Here is a 25,570-nt window from a genome sequence, read left to right as displayed (position 1 = left end):
ACAATGACGTCATTTAAATTAAGGTATGTAATGAAACAGGTGTTTTATTTGTTTGGTTTTTTTTTTGCTTTTAGGGCATGTTGATGAGGTGGGAAAGGAGGAACCATGGAAAGCAACAATTAAACTTCTGCTTTAAATGTGAAATGTTTGTCTGAATGGACTTCTTGGTCTGTGATGTTCATTTAACCACTTCCCGACCGGCTGTTGCATATAAACGGCCGGACGGTGGCACTGCAGGGTCGGGTGGCCGTTTACAAACGGCCTCCTCGCACCCTGCTTGTGCGCGCTCCCTGGGGGCGCACAGCACCGCGATCCGGTGCCCGCTGTGTCCTCCGGACACAGTGAAACACCGATCGTCGGATGGGACCTCTGTACGAGGTCCCGATCATGTGATCACTGATTGGCCAATCGGTGATCACATGCAAAGTAGTAAGCAAGATGTCACTTGTGACATCATTGCTTACTACGTGTGAAATCTGTGAATGATCACAGAGGTCACATGGTACAAGGCCATTCACAACAGCCTTGTACCATGTGACAAGCTGTGACCAGTCACAGCTTACTCAGTACTTCTCAATGAGTGCAAGAATGCAGACAGAGAGAAAGAGAAATGATTGCTTTTACATCCTATATGGGTGTAAAAGCAATCAGTGTTAAAAAAAAAAAAATCATCACCCCCCCACAAGTAGTACAGTGTCACCATGGTGACACTGTACTGCTAGGGTAACAGTATGTAAAAAAAAAAAAATAATAATAATATAAAAAAGTAAAAAAAAAAATGTTTAAAAATTATAATTTTTGGTTATAAACTAATTTGGATTTTTTTTTTACTAAAAAGATAACGGAATAAATTTTGGCAAAGATTTATGATGAAATATTATTTATTTACAAAATTTTATAAAAAAAACACTTTTTTTCAAAATTTTTAGACTTTTTCATTTACATAGCAAAAAAAATAAAAATCCCAGCGGTGAATAAATACCACCAAAATAAAGCTTTATCTGTGTCAAAAAAAAGGATAAAAAATTCATTTGGGTACAGTGTTGCATGACCGCGCAATTGTCATTCAAAGTGTGATAGCGCTGAAAATTGCCCTGGTCAGGAAGGGGGTAAAAGTATCCGGTCTGGAAGTGGTTAAGTGTGGCCCCTACACCACTTCGTATTGATCAGGGGAGGAGTGCTGTGTCCACTCTCCCCCTTTCTGTGTTCCAGAATCTCTTGTCTTTTGGCAATGAAAGGGTGTTCGCCGCTCCGTTAACACAACATCTAAAATGTGTTTTTAAATCCTCGTTGAAAATCACTTTTCTAAGTTTTTTTTTTTTTCTTTTTTCTTTTCTTAAACAATGACTCCGGTTATACCACAGGCGTTCCGTGTAAATGTAAGCGTTTCAAATTGCACGTTTTTATTTTTTTATTTTTTATTGAAGGAATTAAGGAGCCCCCCGCAGGTCGAGCTCACCGTTATCTGACAGGTTGCGCTGGCTTTTAAGTCATTCACTGGTGACAATGGAAAAGCATTGAATGTGGAACTGAATTCCTCATTGTATTAATAAGATAATGGGGGCCATTAAATTCTGCAGCGCCAGCTTTTATTTCCCAGAACAGCTTTGTGTGATGTTTACGTGTATACAGCCAGCGGTTGGTGTCCTGCGGAGCCCAGCTCTGCTCCATGGAACTTGCGCTGTGGTGCTGTTCTGTGTTTGGGAGAAGCCTGATTTTCAGGTCATCTCTGACATAACATATCCCCCTTCGTGACTGTAACTGACCCTACAGCTAAAAGTTCTGCTTTTGTCTTGCCTTTTCTGGTTCTTCCTTTCTCCCTCATAAACATACTAATGACCTGTTTAACTTAAACCTTATTTTAGTTCCATTGATATAATCACTGGACCTCTGTGCTTCTCTATGCAGTGCACTCAGATCAGGGCAGGTGAGAGGGGACAGCAGGGTGCTATACATAGCTTTCTGAAAACATCACAGCACTCTGCCTCAGTATTCCTATCAAGAACCCTCAGCCCTGATCCAAGCATTGGGCTAGCTCCTGGGAAGAGTTGTGCAAATATGCATTATTATGCCTTGATGTGCAGCTGTCAGTCTGGAGGAATAGGCCTTCCTAGGGAGGCTGTATATGCATACAAAGAACCCTAGATAATGCTTAGCCTGCATGACTGAAAGAACTGAAAATCCAAGAAATGAAAGGGGGTCAGGGACAGTGAGGTGCTAGATGATGTTGGATGTCCTCCATCCAGGAAATGTAGTATCAACCAGGATAGAGTATCGGGCAGGGAAATCTCCCCATTGTGGGAGGGGCAGAGACAAAAACTACTGCAGGAAATGTCACCATTGTGGGAGGGGCAGAGACACAAACTACTGCAGGAAATGTCACCATTGTGGGAGGGGCAGAGACACAAACTACTGCAGGAAATGTCACCATTGTGGGAGGGGCATAGACACAAACTACTGCAGGAAATGTCACCATTGTGGGAGGGGCATAGACACAAACTACTGCAGGAAATGTCACCATTGTGGGAGGGGCAGAGACACAAACTACTGCAGGAAATCTCCCCATTGTGGGAGGGGCAGAGACACAAACTACTGCAGGAAATGTCACCATTGTGGGAGGGGCAGAGACACAAACTACTGCAGGAAATGTCACCATTGTGGGAGGGGCAGAGACACAAACTACTACAGAAGAACAGGTCATTTCAGTATTTTATTGAGCCATATTTTTGCTTTATTTCCAGCCTTTAGTCTGTTGGGATGTCTCTACTAACTTTGCACATCTGGACTTTGCAATATTTGCCTGCTCTTCTGTGCAGAACTGCTCAAGTTCAGTTGAATTTGATAGTGGCAGTTTGTGGACTTAATTCTTTCCACAGTCTTAATTCTTTCCACAGATTTTCAATGGGATTTAAGTATGGGCTCTGACTAGGTGGGGGGTGGGCAACCTGCAGCTCTCCAGCTGTTGCAGGACTACAAGTTCCATTATGCCTCTGCAAGTCATAGCTGTAACTGTCAATTTTGCAATGTCTCATGGGAAATGTAGTTCCACAACAGCTAGAGAGCCGCAGGTTGCCCACCCCTGGACTAGGCCATGCAAGGACATTCACCTTTTTCCCCTCCAACCACTGTGGGGTCATTGTTGCTGTGTGCTTTGGGTCATTGTCATGTTGGAAGGTAAACCTTCTTCCTATTGGCAACTTTCTGGCAGAGGACAGCAGATTTTCCTCAGGAATTTGACGGTATTTTGCCCCATCCATTTCTCCTCCTAACCTGACAAGTGCTCCAGGTCCTTGCTGCAGAGACCCCCCCCCTCCATAACAGGATATCCCCCCCTCCATAATATAATACACCCCCCCTCTATGCTTCGCTGACATACCGTTTAGTGATGAGGAAAGATAATTCAATTTTAGTCTCAACTAACCAGAACTCCTTTTTCCATGTTTCCTCTGAATCTTCAAGGTACGTTTTGGCAAAGCTCAGTGGTGTCAACGTTTAGCCTTTCTTGAGGAGCCGCTCTTTTCTTGCACCCCTCCCATACACGCCACATTTGTGGAGGATTTGTGATATTGTTGTCACATGCACACAATGACCCCTCTCTGTTATCAATTCCTGACACTGCTTCAGAGTTGCTGTAGGCCTCTTGGTAGCCTCTCTGACCAGTTTCCTCCTGGCTCTTTCATCCAGTCTGGAGGGACCTCCTGATCCAGGGAGGGTCTGTGTTGTACCAAATACCTTCCAGTTCTTAGTAAAAGACTTCACTCTGCTTCTAGGCATTGATAAAGCCTTTGACATTTTTTTTGTATCCATCTCCTGACTTTATCCTGGAGGTCTTTTGACCGTGCCTTGCCACCCATAGTTGATAGTTTGCTTCAGTTGCACTACCAGGGACTGAAATGCTCCAGGAAAGTTCTTTGCATGCTGAGCTAATTAAAATTACCACAGCTGATCACAGTTGAAAGTCAAATGGCTTTGTGTGCCATTGAGAAGGTGATTAGATACACCTGAATGAGTTTACAAGTCATTTTTAGGGGGGGGGGGGGGTAGGGGGCGGGTGTGTGATCCTATTTCCAACTCCATGATTCTGTTTGTGATTTTTTTTTTTTTTTCTGACATGTTGGTGTTATATCTTCAATTTGGATGTTATAATTTGCAGTGAGTACATACAGCTAGATAAAACAATAACTGTGTCTGTCCTCATTTCAGGCTGCAAAGCATCAAAATGGGATTATTTTTTTTAAGGCGGTCTCTTTTCTATACTCACTGTACTAATAATATATCAAAACAACTTTTTCTCGGAGACCTAAATGAATAAAGTATAAAACCAACATATCAAAACCAGATAAACATGTCAAGAAGGAATCGCAGATGATTCCATTTTGTTATGTGCATTGCAGATTTATCACTCCTGGGTTGCCCCGTCATGTACCCACCTCTCCAGCATTCCCCTAATTGCTCTCTCCCACCGCAGAATCCACATATCCATGTATATTCCACCCCTCCAGCCAGATATCCTGTGAGGCGGAACGTCTGGTTAAGGACATAGGCTGGTGGATCAGTGCCCTACACATGTAATGTATCTAAGTAGTGTGGAGAAGGCGACTCTGTCTTCAGCAGGAGCAGGGCATTGTGGGAGGCAGCGGTGCCATGGCACACGTAGAGGTCAGTCACTAAGCTTGCAGTGCCCCCTGGGGTCAGGGAAGAAAATATATGTCACTAGTACACCATGGATCCGAATGGTTATTCGCGTGATCACAGGCAGTGTCAGTGCAAGGTTTGGAGGCCATGCAGGAGCCCTTCATCAGGGGTGTCAGTGCAAGGTTTGGAGGCCATGCAGGAGCCCTTCATCAGGGGTGTCAGTGCAAGGTTTGGAGGCCATGCAGGAGCCCTTCATCAGGAGTGTCAGTGTAAGGTTTGGAGGTCATGCAGGAGCCCTTCATCAAGAGTGTCAGTGCAAGGCTTAGAGGCCATGCAGGAGCCCTTCATCAGGAGTGTCAGTGCAAGGTTTAGAGGCCATGCAGGAGCCCTTCATCAGGAATGTCAGTGCAAGGTTTGGAGGCCATGCAGGAGCCCTTCATGAGGAGTGTCAGTGCAAGGTTTGGAGGCCATGCAGGAGCCCTTCATCAGGAGTGTCAGTGCAAGGTTTAGAGGCCATGCAGGTGCCCTTTGTCAGGAGTGTCAGTGCAAGGTTTAGAGGCCATGCAGGAGCCCTTTGTCAGGAGTGTCAGTGCCCCCTGTGAATCAGGGAGACCCCTGGATGTGTGCAGACGGTTACATTAATCAGTTGCTGCTGACATGCTTTTTCCACATCATAGGTCATTTTGTTTTTTATTTTGTGGACACAGAAGATATATAAAAAAAACTCCTAGATGCTTCTTCCTCACTCTTTTTTTTTGGATAGCAATTTCATCAGCATTCCCGCGGTCTCCTGTCTATCCTGCTGCTAATGCCACCATTCACCTTCTCTTCTGCAGAGGCTGTCGATGATCTGAAGCGGCAGGCAGTGGAGGAGATGATGAGTCGAATTAAGAAGGGGGTTCACCTGCGTCCTGTCCAGCAGACAGTGCGGATAAAGAGCCAGGTGAGTAATGTCATGATAATGGTATAGAGGTGACAGGGAGACGCAGGAGATAGCCCCAGTACAGCATCAGAGCTCACTCTTTGTCCTTGGCAGAGCATAACCCCTCCTCCCTTTCAGAAAACCACATGTGATGGCACCTTTGTTGTACCTATAGAATTCTTTTTACTTTTCTGAGTTCCTTTTCAGCTCTGATCTCAGATAAAAATGTAAGTTTCATGCAGCCCTTCACTCTGGTCTCAGATACAGGCTCAGGTTTCAAGCAGCCCTTCACTCTGGTCTCAGATACAGGCTCAGGTTTCATGCAGCCCTTCACTCTGGTCTCAGATACAGGCTCAGGTTTCATGTAACCCCCACTCTCTGGTCTCAGATAAAGGCTCAGGTTTCATGTAACCCCCACTCTCTGGTCTCAGATACAGGCTCAGGTTTCATGTAACCCCCACTCTCTGGTCTCAGATACAGGCTCAGGTTTCATGTAACCCCCACTCTCTGGTCTCAGATACAGGCTCAGGTTTCATGCAGCCCTTCACTCTGGTCTCAGATACAGGCTCAGGTTTCATGTAACCCCCACATTCTGGTCTCAGATACAGGCTCAGGTTTCATGTAACCCCCACTCTCTGGTCTCAGATACAGGCTCAGGTTTCATGTAACCCCCACTCTCTGGTCTCAGATACAGGCTCAGGTTTCATGCAGCCCTTCACTCTGGTCTCAGATACAGGCTCAGGTTTCATGTAACCCCCACTCTCTGGTCTCAGATACAGGCTCAGGTTTCATGTAACCCCCACTCTCTGGTCTCAGATACAGGCTCAGGTTTCATGCAGCCCTTCACTCTGGTCTCAGATACAGGCTCAGGTTTCATGTAACCCCCACTCTCTGGTCTCAGATACAGGCTCAGATTTCATGTAACCCCCACTCTCTGGTGTCAGATACAGGCTCAGGTTTCATGTAACCCTACTCTCTGGTCTCAGATACAGGCAACCCTACTCTCTGGTCTCAGATACAGGCTCAGGTTTCATGTAACCCCCACTCTCTGGTCTCAGATACAGGCTCAGGTTTCATGCAGCCCTTCACTCTGGTCTCAGATACAGGCTCAGGTTTCATGCAGCCCTCCTCTGTGGTTATATTTCATGCAGCCCCTGTCTTGTCAGGGGGATCTAAATAGTAAACTTTTTCTATGTTTCTGTTCAAACCAGTATAAGGATATAAAAGTGGCCACCTAACAGAGCATGCAGGAACCTTTCCACATTTGACCACCCAGGACCAAATGTAATGCAATGCCTAGCAGAAGGGTCAACACCTCTATAAGGTCTTCATTGGAGGTTCTTCACTGAATTCCTTTTGAGGGATTCCTCACACTTTCTGTGTGGTCACCAGGACAGGATGTAAGGTAAATGTTCACCTAGTGGGACACAGCAATACAAACCAGGTGGAACTTCCTAATAGACATCGCTCAAGATCCACCTTGATGTACAGTCAGGTCCATAAATATTGGGACATTGACACAATTCTAACATTTTTGGCTCTATACACCACCACAATGGATTTGAAATGAAACGAACAAGATGTGCTTTAACTGCAGACTGTCAACTTTAATTTGAGGGTATTTACATCCAAATCAGGTGAATGGTGTAGGAATTACAACAGTTTGCATATGTGCCTCCCACTTGTTAAGGGACCAAAAGTAATGGGACAGAATAATAATCATAAATCAAACTTTCACTTTTTAATACTTGGTTGCAAATCCTTTGCAGTCAATTACAGCCTGAAGTGTGGAACGCATAGACACCACCAGACGCTGGGTTTCATCTTTGGTGATGCTCTGCCAGGCCTCTACTGCAACTGTCTTCAGTTCCTGCTTGTTCTTGGGGCATTTTCCCTTCAGTTTTGTCTTCAGCAAGTGAAATGCATGCTCAATCGGATTCAGGTCAGGTGATTGACTTGGCCATTGCATAACATTCCACTTCTTTCCCTTAAAAAACTCTTTGGTTGCTTTTGCAGTATGCTTTGGTCATTGTCCATCTGCACTGTGAAGCGGCGTCCAATGAGTTGTGAAGCATTTGGCTGAATATGAGCAGATAATATTGCCCGAAACACTTCAGAATTCATCCGGCTGCTTTTGTCAGCAGTCACATTATCAATAAATACAAGAGAACCAGTTCCATTGGCAGCCAAACATGCCCACGCCATGACACTATTACCACCATGCTTCACTGATGAGGTGGTATGCTTAGGATCATGAGCAGTTCCTTTCCTTCTCCATACTCTTCTCTTCCCATCACTCTGGTACAAGTTGATCTCGGTCTCATCTGTCCATAGGATGTTGTTCCAGAACTGTGAAGGATTTTTTAGATGTCGTTTGGCAAACTCTAATCTGGCCTTCCTGTTTTTGAGGCTCACCAATGGTTTCCATCTTGTGGTGAACCCTCTGTATGCACTCTGGTGAAGTCTTCTCTTGGTTGTTGACTTTGACACACATACACCTACCTCCTGGAGAGTGTTCTTGATCTGGTCAACTGTTGTGAAGGGTGTTTTCTTCACCAGGGAAAGAATTCTTCGGTCATCCACCACAATTGTTTTCGTGGTCTTCCGGGTCTTTTGGTGTTGCTGAGCTCACCGGTGCGTTCCTTCTTTTTAAGAATGTTCCAAACAGTTGTTTTGGCCACGCCTAATGTTTTTGCTATCTCTCTGATGGGTTTGTTTTGTTTTTTCAGCCTAATGATGGCTTGCTTCACTGATAGTGACAGCTCTTTGGATCTCATTTTGAGAGCTGACAGCAACAGATTCCAAATGCAAATAGCACACTTGAAATGAACTCTGGACCTTTTATCTGTTCATTGTAATTGGGATAATGAGGGAATAACACACACCTGGCCATGGAACAGCTGAGAAGCCAACTGTCCCATTACTTTTGGTCCCTTAACAAGTGGGAGGCACATATGTAAACTGTTGTAATTCCTACACCGTTCACCTGATGTCGATGTAAATACCCTCAAATTAAAGCTGACAGTCTGCAGTTAAAGCACATCTTGTTTGTTTAATTTAAAATCCATTGTGGTGGTGTATAGAGCCAAAAATGTTAGAATTGTATCGATGTCCCAATATTTATGGACCTGACTGTATATTTAATGCCTAAGAACAGAAATGCCATTTATTCCTGTCCTAGGGTGACAATGCTCACACTGTACTGTATCTATGCAGGTACAGTATTGTCACCCTAGGACAGGCCTATGGAACACATTCCCTTTGCCTCATCTCTTCAATGTGGGGGGGGGGGGTTGTCTGTGGTCCTTGGTCCCAGAGATAACTGGGTACAATGTAACTCTTAGGAATGCAGCACAGGCAGGGAGCACAGGAATGTATTGGCTCACAAGACTTCTGGTAGGATCAACAGGTATTTTTTTTCTTTCCAGTTGTATTTTTAACAGACCAAAAGGGAGCAAATAAGGGAGGATCATTATTTTTACGTACACCTTTTCTTTTTCCTGAAGACGCTCAGCGATAATGGTTTGCCACTCCCTCCACAGTAGCCATTAGACACTGGTGCTGTATAGTGTGTCGGTGACCATGTGTCCTTATACTGTTCTCAGCAGGAGCCTCCAGAGGCAGCAGCGCCACCCGCAGGATGTGATGAGGAAGCAATGACCGTAAGCTTTTTGCATGGCATGCGATGTGTGCTGTTTGTGTCTAACTTGTCACCTGACATTTCACTTTCACCGTAGAAATAAAAGGAGTTTTTGTTTATCCCATTATTTTTACAAGGAGGGATAAATTATTAACGGTGAAGACACAATGGGAGTGCTTACAATGAGCTGAGGCTTGCATGCATCATCCTGAATCCCCACAATTCACCTATTTATTATTGGTTTAGTATTTCATTTGTTCAGTTACTTGCTGTGATTCATCTTTCTGTTTAAAGAGTCATTCCCATGTTACTGTGTACATCTTTTATTGACCAGATTGCGCTTTTAGTGCCCCATCTTTCTGCTTTGCCGCAGAGGCACTTTTATCTTTATTGTCCATTGAGGGACACAGGAATTCTAATACAGCCAGGTTATACTGCTGCCTACAGGCGGTTAGGATACCGGCAAGCAGCAAAGATGTAAGCTAGTGCCTGAATAACCCTTCCTCTACACAGAATACCTTATTTTTCACTAGTGTCTAAAGAGGTTTTCTTTGGTGGTCTGTCCAGCTCTGGGACACGGGGTTAATCCTCTGTCCTCCCTTTGGTTGTGGTAGTTCCTTTGTCTTACAGAGGACTTGTCTTCATCGTTGGATCCTCCTATATCTCTGACATGCAGGTAGTTCTCTAATGTTTTATTGGTTTTCTTTTGAACATACAAACTGCTGTTGAATTCCTGACATTTTTGTTCTCACCGTACAATCTTTTTCTTGAAGTCTATTGAGGAACACGGGCCCTGTGTATTACATTGATCCAAATAAAACGTGCAGTGCTGCTCTACGCTAAGAGAGAGATCTCCCCGCCGATTGCAGGGCAGGGAGCTGGTGTCAGCACATCATTCAGAGGTGTATGAGCATTCTAAAAGGGGAGAAAAGGCTCCGCTCACCAACCCAGGGCATTATTATGTAGATGAATATGGCCTCAGCCAGCCACACCCCTTATATGCTTTGCCCCACCCACTGGGAGGGCTTGGTCCCAGAGGTCCTCTGTCACCAAGCCCTGGTAGGTGGGGTGAACCATGTAAGGCAGTGGTTCTCAACCTGTGGGTTGCGACCCCTTTGGGGGTCGAACGACCCTTTCACAGGGGTCCCCTAAGACCATCAGAAAACACATATTTCCGATGTATAAAGAGCAGCTACTGTGTAGAAAGCAGCTGCTGTGTTGAAAGCAGCTACTCTGTTAAAAGCAGCTACTGTGTTGAAAGCAGCAGTATTGGAGGTAAAACGACACTCATGAATTATAATTACTGAGTAAATAATTTTATGGTTGGGGGTCACCACAACATGAGGAACTGTATTAAAGCGTCACGGCATTAGGAAGGTTGAGAACCACTGATGTAAGGGGTTGTGGCTGAAGCACTGGCTGAGGCCTCATTCGTCCATCCCAACCTCCTGTAGGCGGCAGTATTAGAATTCCTTTGTCCCTCAATGAACTTCAAGAAGATTTTATGGTAAGTGCAAGAATCTTTTATTCCCGCCAAGTTTGGTGCAGAGGTGAGTAATTGGAAGGTTGGGATCATCAGCAGTTTGAGCATCAACAGTGGGAAACGTTGGGCCTTTGTGGAGGACTCCTTTATAGATGACCACCTCCCAAAGTGTTGGCGCATTCTGAAAATCACGTCCTTGAGACGTTAACAAAGATGTGATTTGCTATAAACGGCTTCAAGTGGGTAAGGTGAAGGCGCGTATTGCAATGGCGCTCAGGGAGGTACAGAGAGAACGGCTCTCAGTGCTGGAGAGTGGCCTTTGTATGGCACACAATGGAGCCTGGCAGCAAAACAGCCCGAGGTGTGAAGTGTTTTATCCCTGAAAGCCACCTCCTTGTCTTCAGGCCTGAAAAGCACTTTAGTACACACAGGAACCTCTATAGATGTTATTACATTAGTAGGGGGAATATTTCACATAGAAAGGCGTGCTTAATGTACATTTTATTACATCTGTATAGATTATTATGTACATACTGAAGTGTGAGCGCCCATTATACACACCATAAAAGAGACACTTATCTCCCATCTGACATGACACCTTTCTACAGGCTTTCATTCATTATATACAATCTCTTTTTATAACCTGATCTGAATAACCTCACAAGGTGATCGCCTGACCCACCATCTGGGGGGAATGCAGGTGCTGCCAGGCCTCACTCACAATTATACCAATGTTTTCAGAGATTCTTTGTCCTTCTGTTTTAAGTTGATGTAAACCCCAGGAGTCCATTTACACTTTTGCATGCGTTGTGCTATTCATTTTGAATGGCACTCCAACACACTAAGGCAGCTCTCCTGCATTGCAGTTGTGCTGCAGTACATTAGAAGATAAGGCTCATGTCTTTTTAAACCCATTGGGGTGTATTGGCACCACGTTTACTTTGAAAGGGCTGCCTTAACGCAAAGAAGTGGGCCCTAAAGCCAATCATAGATGTTCAAATCTCGGCCGGTTCAGCAGGGAGCAGTCAAAATTCAAACCATCTATGGGCAGGCTGATTGTATCCAAGTCCATTCTTGTATGACTTGGTACAACCAGCATGTTGGATTTTCCATGTGATTATTGCTAGTGGCTAGTATAGGCGTTAGCAGTGATCGCTGAGTTCTCCTGGCAGGGACGGCTCCCCCTAATAGTTTGACTCTTACTCGGTTGATGGGGGAGTCCAGTGATTTTCTTTCCTGTAATTGTAATCCAGTAAGACATACATACAGGGGCGGACTGACCATTTGGAAACTCGGGCACTGCCCGAGGGCTGGGGGTCAGTAGGGGGCCCCATGAGATGCCCCTGGTACCTTTTTCATAGGCTTTTTTGAGTTTGGGCAAGGACACAGGGGCCCCATGATCCCCTATTGCCCGGGGGCCCCATGAGTTGTCAGTCCGCCCCTGCATACATAATGCAATTTTTTTTTTCTTCTTTTCTGCAACTTGTAGCTGCAGGAAAGAAAATTGTATCATCTATGGCCTGCCTTACTGGATGACATTTAGTTTACTCCGTGCACTGTGATCATAAATGTCATTTTTATTTTAATCCTTGTTTTCATTCTTTTCATCATTTGTTACATCTAAGTGGTGCTAATTCTCCTGGAGACCTTTTGCAGACACTTCAGAGTTTATTTACTAAAACTGGAGAGTGCAAAATCAGGTTCACTTCTGCATAGAAACCAATCAGCTTCCAGGTTTTATTGCCAAAGCTTCATTAAACAAGCTGAGGTTAGAAGCTGATTGCAAAATTAGGCTCACTTCTACATAGAAACCACTCTCCAGCTTAACCTCTTGCCGTCCGCCTGGTGTTGATAAACGGCAGGACGGTGGCACTCCAGGGGCGGGTTGCCGTTCATAAACGGCACCCGCCTTTTCTAGCTGTGCGCGCTCCCTGGGAGCGCGCAGCACCGCGATCTGGTGCCCGCTGTGTCCTCCGGACACAGTGAAACACCGATCGTTGGACGGGACCTCTGTACGAGGTCCCGATCATGTGATCACTGATTGGCGAATCAGTGATCACATGCAAAGTAGTAAGCAAGATGACACTTGTGACATCATTGCTTACTACGTGTGAAATCTGTGAATGATCACAGAGGTCACATGGTACAAGGCCATTCACAACAGCCTTGTACCATGTGACAAGCTGTGACCAATCACAGCTCACTCAGTACTTCTCAATGACTGCAAGAATGCAGACAGAGAGAAAGAGAAATGATTGCTTTTGCATCCTATATGAGTGTAAAAGCAATCAGTGTAAAAAAAAAAAAAAAAGTCTTCATCACCCCCCACAAGTAGTAGTGTCACCATGGTGACACAGTACTGCTAGGGTGACAGTATGTAAAAAAAATAATAATAATATAAAAAAAATAAAATAAAAATGTAAAAAAAAAATGTTTAAAAATTATAATTTTTGGTTATAAACTAATTTAGATTTTTTTTTTTTTACTAAAAAAATAACGGAATAAATTTTGGCCAAGATTTATGATGGAATATTATTTATTTGCAAAATTTTTGGACTTTTTCATTTACATAGTAAAAAAAATAAAAATCCCAGCGGTGAATAAATACCACCAAAATAAAGCTTTATCCGTCTCAAAAAAATGGTAAAAAATTCATATGGGTACAGTGTTGCATGACCGTGCAATTGTCATTCAAAGTGTGATAGCGCTGAAAGCTGAAAATTGCCCTGGACTGGAAGGGGGTGAAAGTGTCCGGACAGGAAGTGGTTAAGTAAATGTCTACTACCTGCCTGGAGTTTGCATGTTCTCCCTGTGCCTGCATGGGTTTCCTTCAGGTACTCCGGTTTCCTCCCACACTCCAAAGACATGTTGGTAGGTTAATTGGCTCCTGTCTAAATTGACCCTAGTATGTGTATGTATGTGAGTGAGGGATTGTAGATTGTAAGTGAGGGATTGAGTGTAAGTGAGGGATTGTAGATTGTAAGTTCCTTGAGGGTAGGGACTGATGTGAATGTATAATATACTGTATATGTAAAGTGCTGTGTAAATTGTCGGCGCTATAGGAGTACTGTACTGTAATACATAATAATAATTACATGTACTCTCTTGGTTGCATGGCATTTCTCAGGTGAGTTTCCCGATGGCTACAATAGTGGACCATACCCGTGTAATGTGTGCTGAAACAGTCACTTTTAGTCTCCGTTAGAAGACAACGCAGGAGCACAATTAGGAGGCAGGAACAAAGCGTTGTCACTCTTTAACAGGAAGTGCCTGAACAAGGATCTCCATGGCAGGATCACCAGGCATTACATTACTGAAAGCTGCAAATTGAATAATTATTGAAAACGACTTGAGCAGTCTCTTGTAGGGAGTCATGCTTAGTCAGGTTCTTGTCTTCCAGAAGTGGATGTAGATCTGCCCACATCATGAAATGACAACACTCACCTTTTCGAGGTGCAGAGGGAAGACCCCGGAAATGGAGGAAGATGGATAATGGATGGAACAAATGGCTCCTTGTGATATGGAGTAGACTGAACAATTGCGGCATATTGCACTCAGGCCCAGTGAATTGATACTACAGTACTTACTCCTGCATAGCTTACACCATAGAAATCCTTGTGTTCCATTAGATCATTAGTCTCAGGATTGGGCTGACATTAGTGGCTGGTGGAACCTGCATACCAGAATTTATAACATGTGAATTATTGGTTTGTTTGTTTTTTTGGAAAGTTCCATCTCCATTTTCCCTCCATTGAAGTAAAAAGATTATACCTGGAGACTTTTTTCATGAATTATGCTTGAAACTTTGGCCAAAATCTGTGTGAGTATAAACAAGTCTAGAGGAAATTGCGTAGAGTAGTGTTGTGAGGATCCACTGTTTTTATTGAGAGTGGTGAAAAGCTTTCTGGGTAATCAGTGCAGGGATGGTGGGAACCCCTCATAGCCAGCACAGCAGGTGTACAGACCCAGGAACTTAATGCAGAGATGGTGGGAACCCCTCATAATGCGAACAGTAGGTGTGAAGACCTGTGAACTCAGCACAGGGATGGTGGGAACCCCTCATAATAGGCACAGCAGGTGTGAAGACCTGGGAACTCAGCACAGGGATGGTGGGAACCCCTCATAATGGGCACAGCAGGTGTGAAGACCTGGGAACTCAGCACAGGGATGGTGGGAACCCCTCATAACGGGCACAGAAGGTGTGAAGACCTGGGAACTCAGCACAGGGATCGTGGGAACCCATCACAATGGGTACAGAGCAGGAGTGTAGGCCCAGGAACACAGTGTAGGGATGGTGGGAACCACTCATAATAGGCACAGCAGGTATGCAAAGCCATTAACTCAGCACAGGGATGGTGGGAACACCTCATGATAGGCTCAGGTGGTGTACAGACCCAGGAACTCGGTGAAGGGATGGTGGGAACACCTCATAATGTGGAGACCTGGGAACTCCTTGTAGAAATTGTGGGGCAGATGTGCAGAGATGGAAACTGAGCGAACGGATGGTGGGAACCCCTCATAATGGGCACAGCCAGTGTGCAGACCTGAAAACTCAGCACAGGGATGATGGGAACCCCTCATGGTGAGCACAGAATGTGCGCAGACCCAAGAACTCAATGCAGGGATGGTGGGCACCCTTCATAATGGGCACAGCAGGTGTACAGACCCTGGGACTCGGCACAAGGATGGTGGAAACCTCTCGTAGCGAGCACAGTAGGTGTGCTGACCCAGGAACTCAATGCAGGGATGATGGGGACACCTCACAATGGGCACAACAGGTGTGAAGACCTGGGAACTCAGCACAAGGATGATATGAACCCCACATAGTGAGCAGGTGTGCAGGCCTAGGAATGCAGTGTAGGGATGGTGGGAACCCCTTATAATTGGCACATCAGGTGTGCAGAGCCATTAACTAAGTGCAGGGATGGTGGGAACACCTCATAATGGGCCCAGCTGGTGTACAGACCCAGGAATTCGTTGAAAGGATGGGGGGAACCGCTCATAATGTGGAGACCTGGGAGCTTCTCATAGGGATTGTGAGGCAGATGTGCAGAGATGGAAACTGAGCAAAGGGATGGTGGAATCCCCTCATAATGGGCACAGCTGGAGTGCAGATCTCAGAACTTGCTAAAAGAGACCCGAGAGATAGAAGAGACTGTCAGATGACCGAATTCTCCAGTGAAATATCAATTCTGGGTGGAGTGATCCTTAAGTATTAGTTTTCAATCTTTCTTGACTTCCTCCATGCAGTGTTTTGTTTTGGTGGAGCTTTGTTAGAATCATGTTTCCTTTTTCCCCCCGGTAGTGTATGTTTGTACGATGTATGAGGGCGTAGTAATTGTTGTACTGTTGCAGTAACCGGCAATATTTCTTTCTTCTAGCAGCCAGATGAGGTGAAATCTCAGAGCAGTGCTGTCCAGGAGCTCCGGAGTATGTTGGTGAGTGTCGGAGATTATCCGTCTGATATTTCCTCTATGGGTGGAGTATGGAGGTAATAGATCAGAGACCCCAACTAGGAATGATGCTCTGCTGGACCTGGTAATCTCAAACCATGCAGAGCTTGTTATGAATGTCCATATAAAAGAACATCTGGGTAGCAGTGACCATAACATCATTTCATTTATTGTTAGCTGTAAACAGCGAGCACATACGGGAAAAATAAAAACGCTCATCTTTAAGAGAGCTTTTTCGTTCTTTCTCGTTGCAGAATACCCTGGGCTCTTCAACCAGTCAGAAGAGACATGGCACCATCAGCACAGCCTCCACCGAAACAGAACTTCAGAGGATTCTGCGGCGCCGCAAAGTGACAACAGATCAAGACGCATCCGGTAAGTGGGCGGCCGTATTTTCCTGCACCCATCTGAGGAGAATGTTCATTGTCTGGCAGTGTGATGGATGTCTGGGAATTTCACAACTGCACCTATCCAGTTCCACCTAAACCTCCCTAGATGCAGAAAGAACTTCTGGGGTAAATGCCATTATGTCATAGCAGCCTATCAGAGTGCCCCATATGCTGAATATGTACAACAGCCCATACACTTTGCTGGACCAGAACCTTGAGCAGTGCACAGATCTGTTTCCTCCCGTGTAGTCTCATTAGTGTGGATTTGCTGGTTCAGAAATTACTTCTCCCACCTGCATCTCCTTCCCAGACAGCATTACCTGAAGTCTGCCTTACCACCCCTTGTATGCCAGAGAAGTCACTCATGTATTGCTGACCTGAGCCACCTCTCCTGCACTGATGAGGGTCATAGGGGGGAAACAATACTGTGTGGGTCAGGATCCACTGGGGCCATGCTGTAAACCAGTATCCAGACTACTGGAAGTTGGCTTGGTGCATTGCTTCAGGGTCAGTGACTGAAATGACTGAAACCGTATATGCGCCATTTCCAAAGTGCAGAACTGCCAGTTTTTTTGTTTTTGCACTTTTGGTGGAGAGTTCATATAAAGGCATAATTACAAAAAACCTCCTGCGCTCACAAGGACTCCTACCCTATAACCATAAGCTGCTGACACTAAGCTTATACCCAAAATAAGTGAATAAACAGTGCAAAAATTATGAGTGCAGCGCTAATTAGTATCTAATAGAACCGTAATACAATATATACTCAATCCCCAAAATAAATCCAAGATACTCAATACATATACAGTGTCATGCATGTATTCCCTCATGGGGAATATCTCGTGCAAAAATGTGAAAATAAAGTAATATATACTATAATAACATATATACTAATAATAAACAGTGCCACTCAAAAAGTGCACAAAGGAATAAACGATAGTTCAAATACGAGAAAAGTCCAAAGTTAATAATAATAATACTGATGATGCTGTGCTTAATGATGAACTTCACACTCCACTCTTCATGCAAAATTATGTGCAGTGTACGTGATGCACACGTGACAATCCTTAACAGCCAAAATGCCCCCTCACCTCCTTCCTTAGACCCCAAGGGGCCAGCACGCTTTCAGGATCACACGATCCTATCAGTATGGATCACTCTCTAGAAAATATCTTCCTCCTCCAGCGTCCACCAGTTTAGCAGCCAGCTCCTCCCAGGGTCATAGTAAGACACAAGCAGAGACCCTCCACAGTGCAACCAGTAATTTTATTGGTAATAGGTATAAAAAGTAGATTTCCACTCACAAAACGATGAATCTTCCAGCCTCCTACCACATGCTATGGGTGTACTGCATGGGTAATACACAGGGTGTTCCAATATGGCCCCCACGCCGGAAATGACGTCACCGCGATTACCGGAAGCTCCTCCCCACGTACCGACTAGTTGCGTCACGCCCACTTCGTGACTTCATCAGGGTCCCTGGAGGCTGGAAGATTCATCGTTTTGTGAGTGGAAATCTACTTTTTATACCTATTACCAATAAAATTACTGGTTGCACTGTGGAGGGTCTCTGCTTGTGTCTTACTATGACCCTGGGAGGAGCTGGCTGCTAAACTGGTGGACGCTGGAGGAGGAAGATATTTTCTAGAGAGTGATCCATACTGATAGGATCGTGTGATCCTGAAAGCGTGCTGGCCCCTTGGGGTCTAAGGAAGGAGGTGAGGGGGCATTTTGGCTGTTAAGGATTGTCACGTGTGCATCACGTACACTGCACATAATTTTGCATGAAGAGTGGAGTGTGAAGTTCATCATTAAGCACAGCATCATCAGTATTATTATTATTAACTTTGGACTTTTCTCGTATTTGAATTATCGTTTATTCCTTTGTGCACTTTTTGAGTGGCACTGTTTATTATTAGTATATATGTTATTATAGTATATATTACTTTATTTTCACATTTTTGCACGAGATATTCCCCATGAGGGAATACATGCATGACACTGTATATGTATTGAGTATCTTGGATTTATTTTGGGGATTGAGTATATATTGTATTACGGTTCTATTAGATACTAATTAGCGCTGCACACATCATATAAAGGCATGCCGTGTAAAAATGGCATTTACCAAGGAGAGATGGCAGCCATCTTTTATATGTATATTGTACGCCGCTGAAGATGCTGAATTTATACCTGTTTGGTTGAATGAAACTGGTAAGGGTTTGTTTTTTGTTTTTTTGTTCCTCTGTCAGCAGGAACCCTGACGTCCACAGAATCAAAGTCAATGCCAGTCCTGGGCTCTGGGACCAGCTTGCCCCTACGCCAGAAGGGCAGAAATGCTGAATCCGAGACGCGGTGTGGACACCCGAGATCACAGATGGAGGGTGCCGACAAACCTATCCACATAAAGCAGACATCGCAGTAAGTGACTCCAGCACATGTCACCTTTGTGAATCCCAGCCTTGACCTCCAACCAGAATAGAAGATGCTGAGAGAACAACTGAAATCTTAGATGTATTGAATGTCAGGCTGTGCCAAATTATATAGTGGATGATCCCCATGTGTACAGACAGGGCAGACATATTATTACTTCAGGCCCCCCCAGTGTGCATTTCAGGAAAGGAGCACCTCAAACAATGTTACAATCATGCTTCATTAAATCTAATTTCCTGTTTTCCTGGCTGGAGTCAAAACAAGAGAGTTTTTTTTGTGCTGCCTCCTGTGCAGGGGTCCTCCACCTCCTCCTGTAAAGCAGGCCTCCTATATGAGACACCACTGCTGCCTCAGGTATGGCGGCCTCCACCTCCTGTATAGGAGTCCTCCTATATGAGACACCTCTGCTGCCTATGTATGGGGAGCCTCCACCTCCTGTATAGGAGTCCTCCTATATGAGACACCACTGTTGCCTCATGTATGGGGGGGCTCCCCTTCCTGTGTAGGAGTCCTCCTATATGAGACACCTCTGCTGCCTATGTATGGGGGGTCCACTTCCTCCTATAATCTTCTCCTTTTTGGGTGTCCTATGCCCCATTTCCTTCACAGGGATCCTCTGACACCCCCTCATATAAGCCTTTCGTATGGGGGCCCTTTACCTATTCCTTTATGGGGGTCCTCTGCCTCTTCCCAATGAGGGTTGAAAGATAAAAAAGAAAAGAAAAAGACTGACCCTTTGTGGAGAATTCCCTCTCCAGTTGCCCTCCTATAAAAAGGATTTATGATCCTGCCATCCTGCTGTGGCCTCTCTTTGGATAGTATCTTCTGTTGTCCCTGTAGGGAAGGAAGATGCTAAAATTCTGTCTGTTTTGGAAGAAATATTACATGAAGAGCAAAGCGCACGGCCATTTTCAAAACCCAGATCTTTCCTAGCCCTATACAAAATCTCCAAAAATCAATATTCTAGACCTTCTTAAAAGTGTGATGGCCCTATGGTCTCTAGCATTACACAGCAATACGTGATAGGACGGTACCAACAGAAGGTAGAAAGCGGAAACCACCAATGAGCTGCTGTGGATCCATCTCTGACTGAGATCCTTAAGAATGGGGACTGCTGTTAGTCCATCTGTCATAGAGCTCTCTGATAATGAGGAATGCTGTGGGCCTGTCTGTAGTGGAGCTTCTGGAAAATGGGGAGAGCTGTGGTCGATCTGTTATAGAGCTCCCCAATTATTGGCGGTCTGTCTGCAATGGAGCTCCCTGATAATGGAGACTGCTGTGCGTCCACCTGTCATAGATTTTCCTAATAATGGGGACTGCTGTAGGTCAATGTCCCATAGAGCTCCCTAATAATGGGGACTGCTGTAGGTCAATGTCCCATAGAGCTCCCTAATAATGGGGACTGCTGTAGGTCAGTCTGTCATATTGCTTCCTAATAATAGAGACTGCTGTAGGTCAATCTGTAATTTAGCTCCCTAATAATGGGGACTGCTGTAGGTCAATCTCCCATAGAGCTCCCTAATAATGGGGACTGCTGTAGGTCAATCTCCCATAGAGCTCCCTAATAATGGGGACTGCTGTAGGTCAATCTCCCATAGAGCTCCCTGATAATGGGGACTTCTGTTAGTCCGTCCATCCTAGAACTCCCTGATAATAGGGACTGCTGTGGGTCTGTCTGTCATAGAGTTCCCTGATAATGGGGACTGCTGTGAATGTCAGAATTGGTCTTCAGAAATAGAGCGTTTGGATGTGTAGTTGTACAGGACTATAAGGGGAATAAAGGTGTAGGACTTCCATTAGGACTGACATAGAAGGTGGCAGGACTGCCAGTTCCCACCACCGATTACTCAGCAATGGAAGCAGCATAAACCTATAACTCCTGGCTTGTCCCCATCTGCTCCACAACACTGTGACCTTGCTTTCACATTCAGGTCTATCTATATACTTCAGGCAGTTCTCCCTGGGCACCCCCTTACCCCCACAGTCTGCCTTTGGCTTTGTTGATGGATTCTGGAGAGAGGGGGGGGGGATCCTTGTTACCTTCCAGAACTCTCTGGGTTTTGTGTCTGTGAAAAGCGATAACCTTCACACAGCAATGCCGCACCTCCGATCACCTTTTGTGGGTTTTTTTTTTGTTCTGCTTAATAATGCGAACAAGGCAGAGAAAAGGAAAACGCAGAAAGTTGAATCGTGCTGCGGAAGAAAAGGATCGGGAAAGAGCTGTCAAACCAAGGTCTGCCGGATCCGTACTGAATTGGCGTGAAAAGCATCGTTCTGCTGACTGTCACGGTTGTTAGGACGATGAAAGGCGGCGCCGCGCTCAATCTGTCTGCACTGCACAAACTCAATAAGTGGCTTGTAAAGGGAGCTGTTTGGGGGGAGAAGGGATATCCTTTAAAGAGAGCTGTTTGGGGGCTGGTGGTGTAGGTTATCACATGAAGCTAAGATGACAAAATGTAAATAAAAGGAAAATCCTTCCTCTGCAACAAAGAGATGTTGGAAAAGTCACTGGAAGGTGTTAGAAGGCCACAGCCAGCTGAGATTCGTAGTTCCATAGACTTGGCAGAGCAGCCTGGGACTTCATATCTATCAGAGCTAGCTAGGACTTTTCCTTAGATCTATCAGAGCTAGCTAGGACTCGTCCCTCAGATCTATCAGAGCTAGCTAGGACTCGTCCCTCAGATCTATCAGAGCTAGCTAGGACTCGTCCCTCAGATCTATCAGAGCTAGCTAGGACTCGTCCCTCAGATCTATCAGAGCTAGCTAGGACTCGTCCCTCAGATCTATCAGAGCTAGCTAGGACTCGTCCCTCAGATCTATCAGAGCTAGCTAGGACTCGTCCCTCAGATCTATCAGAGCTAGCTAGGACTCGTCCCTCAGATCTATCAGAGCTAGCTAGGACTCGTCCCTCAGATCTATCAGAGCTAGCTTGGACTGGCTGGAACTTGTAGTTCTACCAACCTGCAGATAGCTAGAACTTGTAGCTGCTCAGACCTGCTTACATACAGTCATGGCCGAAATTGTTGGCACCCTTGATATTTTTCCTGAAAATCAAGTATTTCACACAAAAAAGGTATTGCATTAACACATGTTTTGCTATACACATGTTTATTCCCTTTGTATGTATTGGAACAAATATAAAACAGAGGCAGAAAAGCAAATATGACATAATGTCACACAAAACCCCAAAAATGGGCTGGACAAAAGTATTGGCACCCTTAACTTAATATTTGGTTGCACACCCTTTGGAAAACATAACTGAAATCAGTCGCTTCCTATAACCATCAATAAGCTTCTGACACCTCTCACCCGGAATTTTGGACCACTCTTCCTTTGCAAACAGCTCCAGGTCTCTCTTATTGGAAGGACACCTTTTCCCAACAGCAATTTTAAGATCTCTCCACAGGTGTTCAATGGGATTTAGATCTGGGCTCATTGCTGGCCACTTCAGAACTCTCCAGCGCTTCTTTGCCATCCATTTCTGAGTGCTTTTTGACGTATGTTTGGGGTCATTGTCCTGCTGGAAGACCCAGGATCTTGGACGCAAACCCAGCTTTCTGACACTGGGCCCTACAGTGCGACCCAAAATCCTTTGGTAATCCTCAGATTTCATGATGCCTTGCACACAGTCAAGGCACCCAGTGCCAGAGGCAGCAAAACAACCCCAAAACATCATTGAACCTCCACCATATTTTACCGTAGGTACTGTGTTTTGTTCTTTGTAGGCCTCATTCCGTTTTCGGTAAACAGTAGAATGATGTGCTTTACCGAAAAGCTCTATCTTGGTCTCATCTGTCCACAAGACGTTTTCCCAGAAGGCTTTTGGCTTACTCAAGTACATTTTGGCAAACTGTAGTCTTGCTTTTTTATGTCTCTGTGTCAGCAGTGGGGTCCTCCTGGGTCTCCTGCCATAGCGTTTCATTTCATTTAAATGTCGACGGATAGTTCGCGCTGACACTGATGCTCCCTGAGCCTGCAGGACAGCTTGAATGTCTTTGGAACATGTTTGGGGCTGCTTATCCACCATCCGGACTATTCTGCGTTGCAATCTTTCATCAATTTTCCTCATCCGTCCACGACCAGGGAGATTAGCTACAGTGCCATGGGTTGCAAACTTCTTGATAATGTTGCGCACTGTGGACAAAGGCAAATCTAGTTCTCTGGAGATGGACTTGTAACCTTGAGATTGTTGATATTTTGCCACAATTTTGGTTCTCAGGTCCTCAGACAGTTCTCGTCTCCTCTTTCTGTTGTCCATGCTTAGTGTGGCACAGACAGACACACAATGCAAAGGTTAAGTGAACGTCTCTCCTTTTTATCTGCTTTCAGGTGTGATTTCTATATTGCCCACACCTGTTACTTGCCCCAGGTGAGTTTACAGGAGCATCACATGCTTGTAACATTCTTATTTATCCGCAGTTGTGAAAGGGTGCCAATACTTTTGTCCAGCCCATTTTTGGAGGTTTGTGTGACATTATGTCGAATTTGCTTTCTTTCCTCCCTTTTTTTGTTTTGTCCCAATACACACAAAGGGAATAAACATGTGTATAGCAAAACATGTGTTAATGCAATACGTTTCGTGAGAAATACATGATTTCCTGGAGAAATATCAAGGGTGCCAACAATTTCGGCCATGACTGTAAGGTGACGACTGTGACAGTGCTGTGACTGGTAATGGGGAGTAAATGAACCCCCCCCCCCCCATCCCCGAACCTGGAAAGTTTACTGTTATTGGATGGTATGCATTACTGCACTGTAGCCTATTGCTCAGTCATATATAAGGCAGAGTTTTTTATGGTATTTAATCAACCCTTCTTTTTATAGGAAAAAAGTGGAAAAAGTCCAAAAATTAAAAAAAAAAACCAAAACGGTTCCCTTTTCACACGGATCTGTAGCAAAAATGCAGCAAAAACACATGTGTTCTTGCCACGTTTTTTACTGCATTTAAGTGTGTTTTTTACAGGACATGTGATTCAAAAACCTCATCAAACCCGCAACACGGGTGCATTTGTTATGAGTTTTTGCCTTGTTTTCCATTGATTTCAATAGGAAGGTACATTTTTGGTGCAGTTCTTTTATCGCACCAAACCTGCACCAGAAATGCAGCAAGTAGGATTTTTAAAAAAAACACACGGACCTGAAAAGGATCAGTGTAAAGCTTCCATAGGAATACGTGGTCACTCGTTAAGCTTGGCCATTCATGGATCAAAATTCAACCAGTCCAGCAGGAACAGGACATATTTCAATCCATGTATGGCCATTCCTGTTCATGAGAAGTCGATTTATCAATCGACTCTTCATGAACAGGCTTGTTGGTATATTTTTGCTTGATCAGCACATGCAGCCAATCAGCTGCATCGCTGATCTGTGTATTCTGAAGGTGAGTGAGCCTCCTTGCTGTAAGAATGTAATGATACAGCAGAAAGGATTTCCCCATCCACATCGATCGTTTGTTTTTCTTCATTCAGCCAGCCGTGTGAACAAAACAAACTGAGCCATGTATGGCAAGATGTAATGTACAAATCATACCCAGAGGGAGCAAGAGGGTTAATGTTGAAATGTGCAGGATAAGGGAGGTGAGGGTTTAATAAGACAGGTCACTAGACACACAATGCAGCTGAGATGAGGAGGGGGGGGGAAAGATTAAAGAAAATCCACAATCAATTTACCCCCCCCTCAATTGAATGCTTTTTTTGCTCTGGTACTAATGAATGATTCTTTATTAATATGTTCCTCCTTCCTCTTCCTCCTTCCTCTTCCTCCATCATCAAAGGAAGGGGTGGGCTCTTAAATGTAAACAGTAGTACTGTTTACATATTTTGGTCGCTGTGATTGGTCATCACAGCAAAACGGTGCATAGCTCCACAGACCAAGGAGTCCGACGACAGCTCAGTACACAGCTATTTGGGTGAGCACTGGCCTGCACCAGGTTATTTCTGAAGTGTTTATAAACTGCACTCCAAAAATAGACATCCACCTCCCCACTGGGGTTTTTTTGTTAACAGTCCGGTGGTAGGGAGGTATCTGTGATGGCTGATGTGTCAGAACTTTGACTGTAACAATGTATAGATGATACAGTGACACTATAACACCTTGTATCTATACAATGTGTCTGGTAAAGGTCCTGTCAAGCGGTTGCTCATCACCTTGCCATTTAGCGAGTCGGTTTACGAACCCGAAGCATCACATTTTCACTAAAACGAAGCGTCTCCGGTGTTAGCAAATTTCTTGCCTCGTTTTCGTAACGAGTTACTTAGAAGTGAAATTCATTTGTTTGTCTCAGTTAACTAAGAGGGGAAAATGCTCCATTTTGAGGGAATTGTGTAAAATCCTCCTCCGGGCCACTGACAAAAGGCACCGCGGAATGAATTGCATTTTCTCAGATGTCCTCGGGGTTGAACACAAAGACTCCAGAGGATTTGGCCGCGTTCCCTCCATTGAAAGGCGCTGACGTCTCTGCTGCGTTCCTCCTTTCTGCCTCCTCAGCACGCCGCTTTCCTCTGACAGATGTAAATTTTTTTCATTTTTCTCTCCTTGAAGGTGGTGAATATGATTTGCAGTTTTTGTCCATTTTTATTGCAAATGAAACAGAGTTCAGATTGTTTAGGCCGGGCA

The 25,570-nt window shown here is 44.8% G+C and overlaps 1 protein-coding gene across 5 annotated transcripts in view; it reads left to right on the top strand.

Annotated features, from left to right (window-relative positions):
- SHTN1 (shootin 1) overlaps positions 1–25,570 on the top strand; it is a 146,115-nt gene that overhangs the window by 111,043 nt on the left and 9,502 nt on the right. For 2 of the 5 annotated variants that reach the window (XR_016307678.1, XM_089658788.1), the window contains exons 13-17: positions 5,472–5,578; positions 9,163–9,219; positions 16,062–16,118; positions 16,388–16,508; positions 18,775–18,943. Coding sequence is in view for 4 of the 5 variants with exons in the window: in XM_089658788.1 (XP_089514914.1) it covers positions 5,472–5,578; positions 9,163–9,219; positions 16,062–16,118; positions 16,388–16,508; positions 18,775–18,943 (511 nt within the window). In the remaining variant the exon portion in view is untranslated. The remainder of the gene's footprint in view (positions 1–5,471; positions 5,579–9,162; positions 9,220–16,061; positions 16,119–16,387; positions 16,509–18,774; positions 18,944–25,570) is intronic. The other 3 variants (XM_089658789.1, XM_089658790.1, XM_089658791.1) reach the window with 3 other exon arrangements.

Source organism: Staurois parvus, unplaced genomic scaffold (assembly GCF_062004578.1).
Source record: "Staurois parvus isolate SC_StPar_1 unplaced genomic scaffold, SC_StPar_1.0 ptg001095l, whole genome shotgun sequence".
In the NCBI taxonomy this organism is placed as follows: Eukaryota; Metazoa; Chordata; class Amphibia; order Anura; family Ranidae; genus Staurois; species Staurois parvus.
The sequence above is the reverse complement of the archived record's forward strand: the minus strand, read 5'-3'. Positions and strand labels throughout refer to the sequence as shown.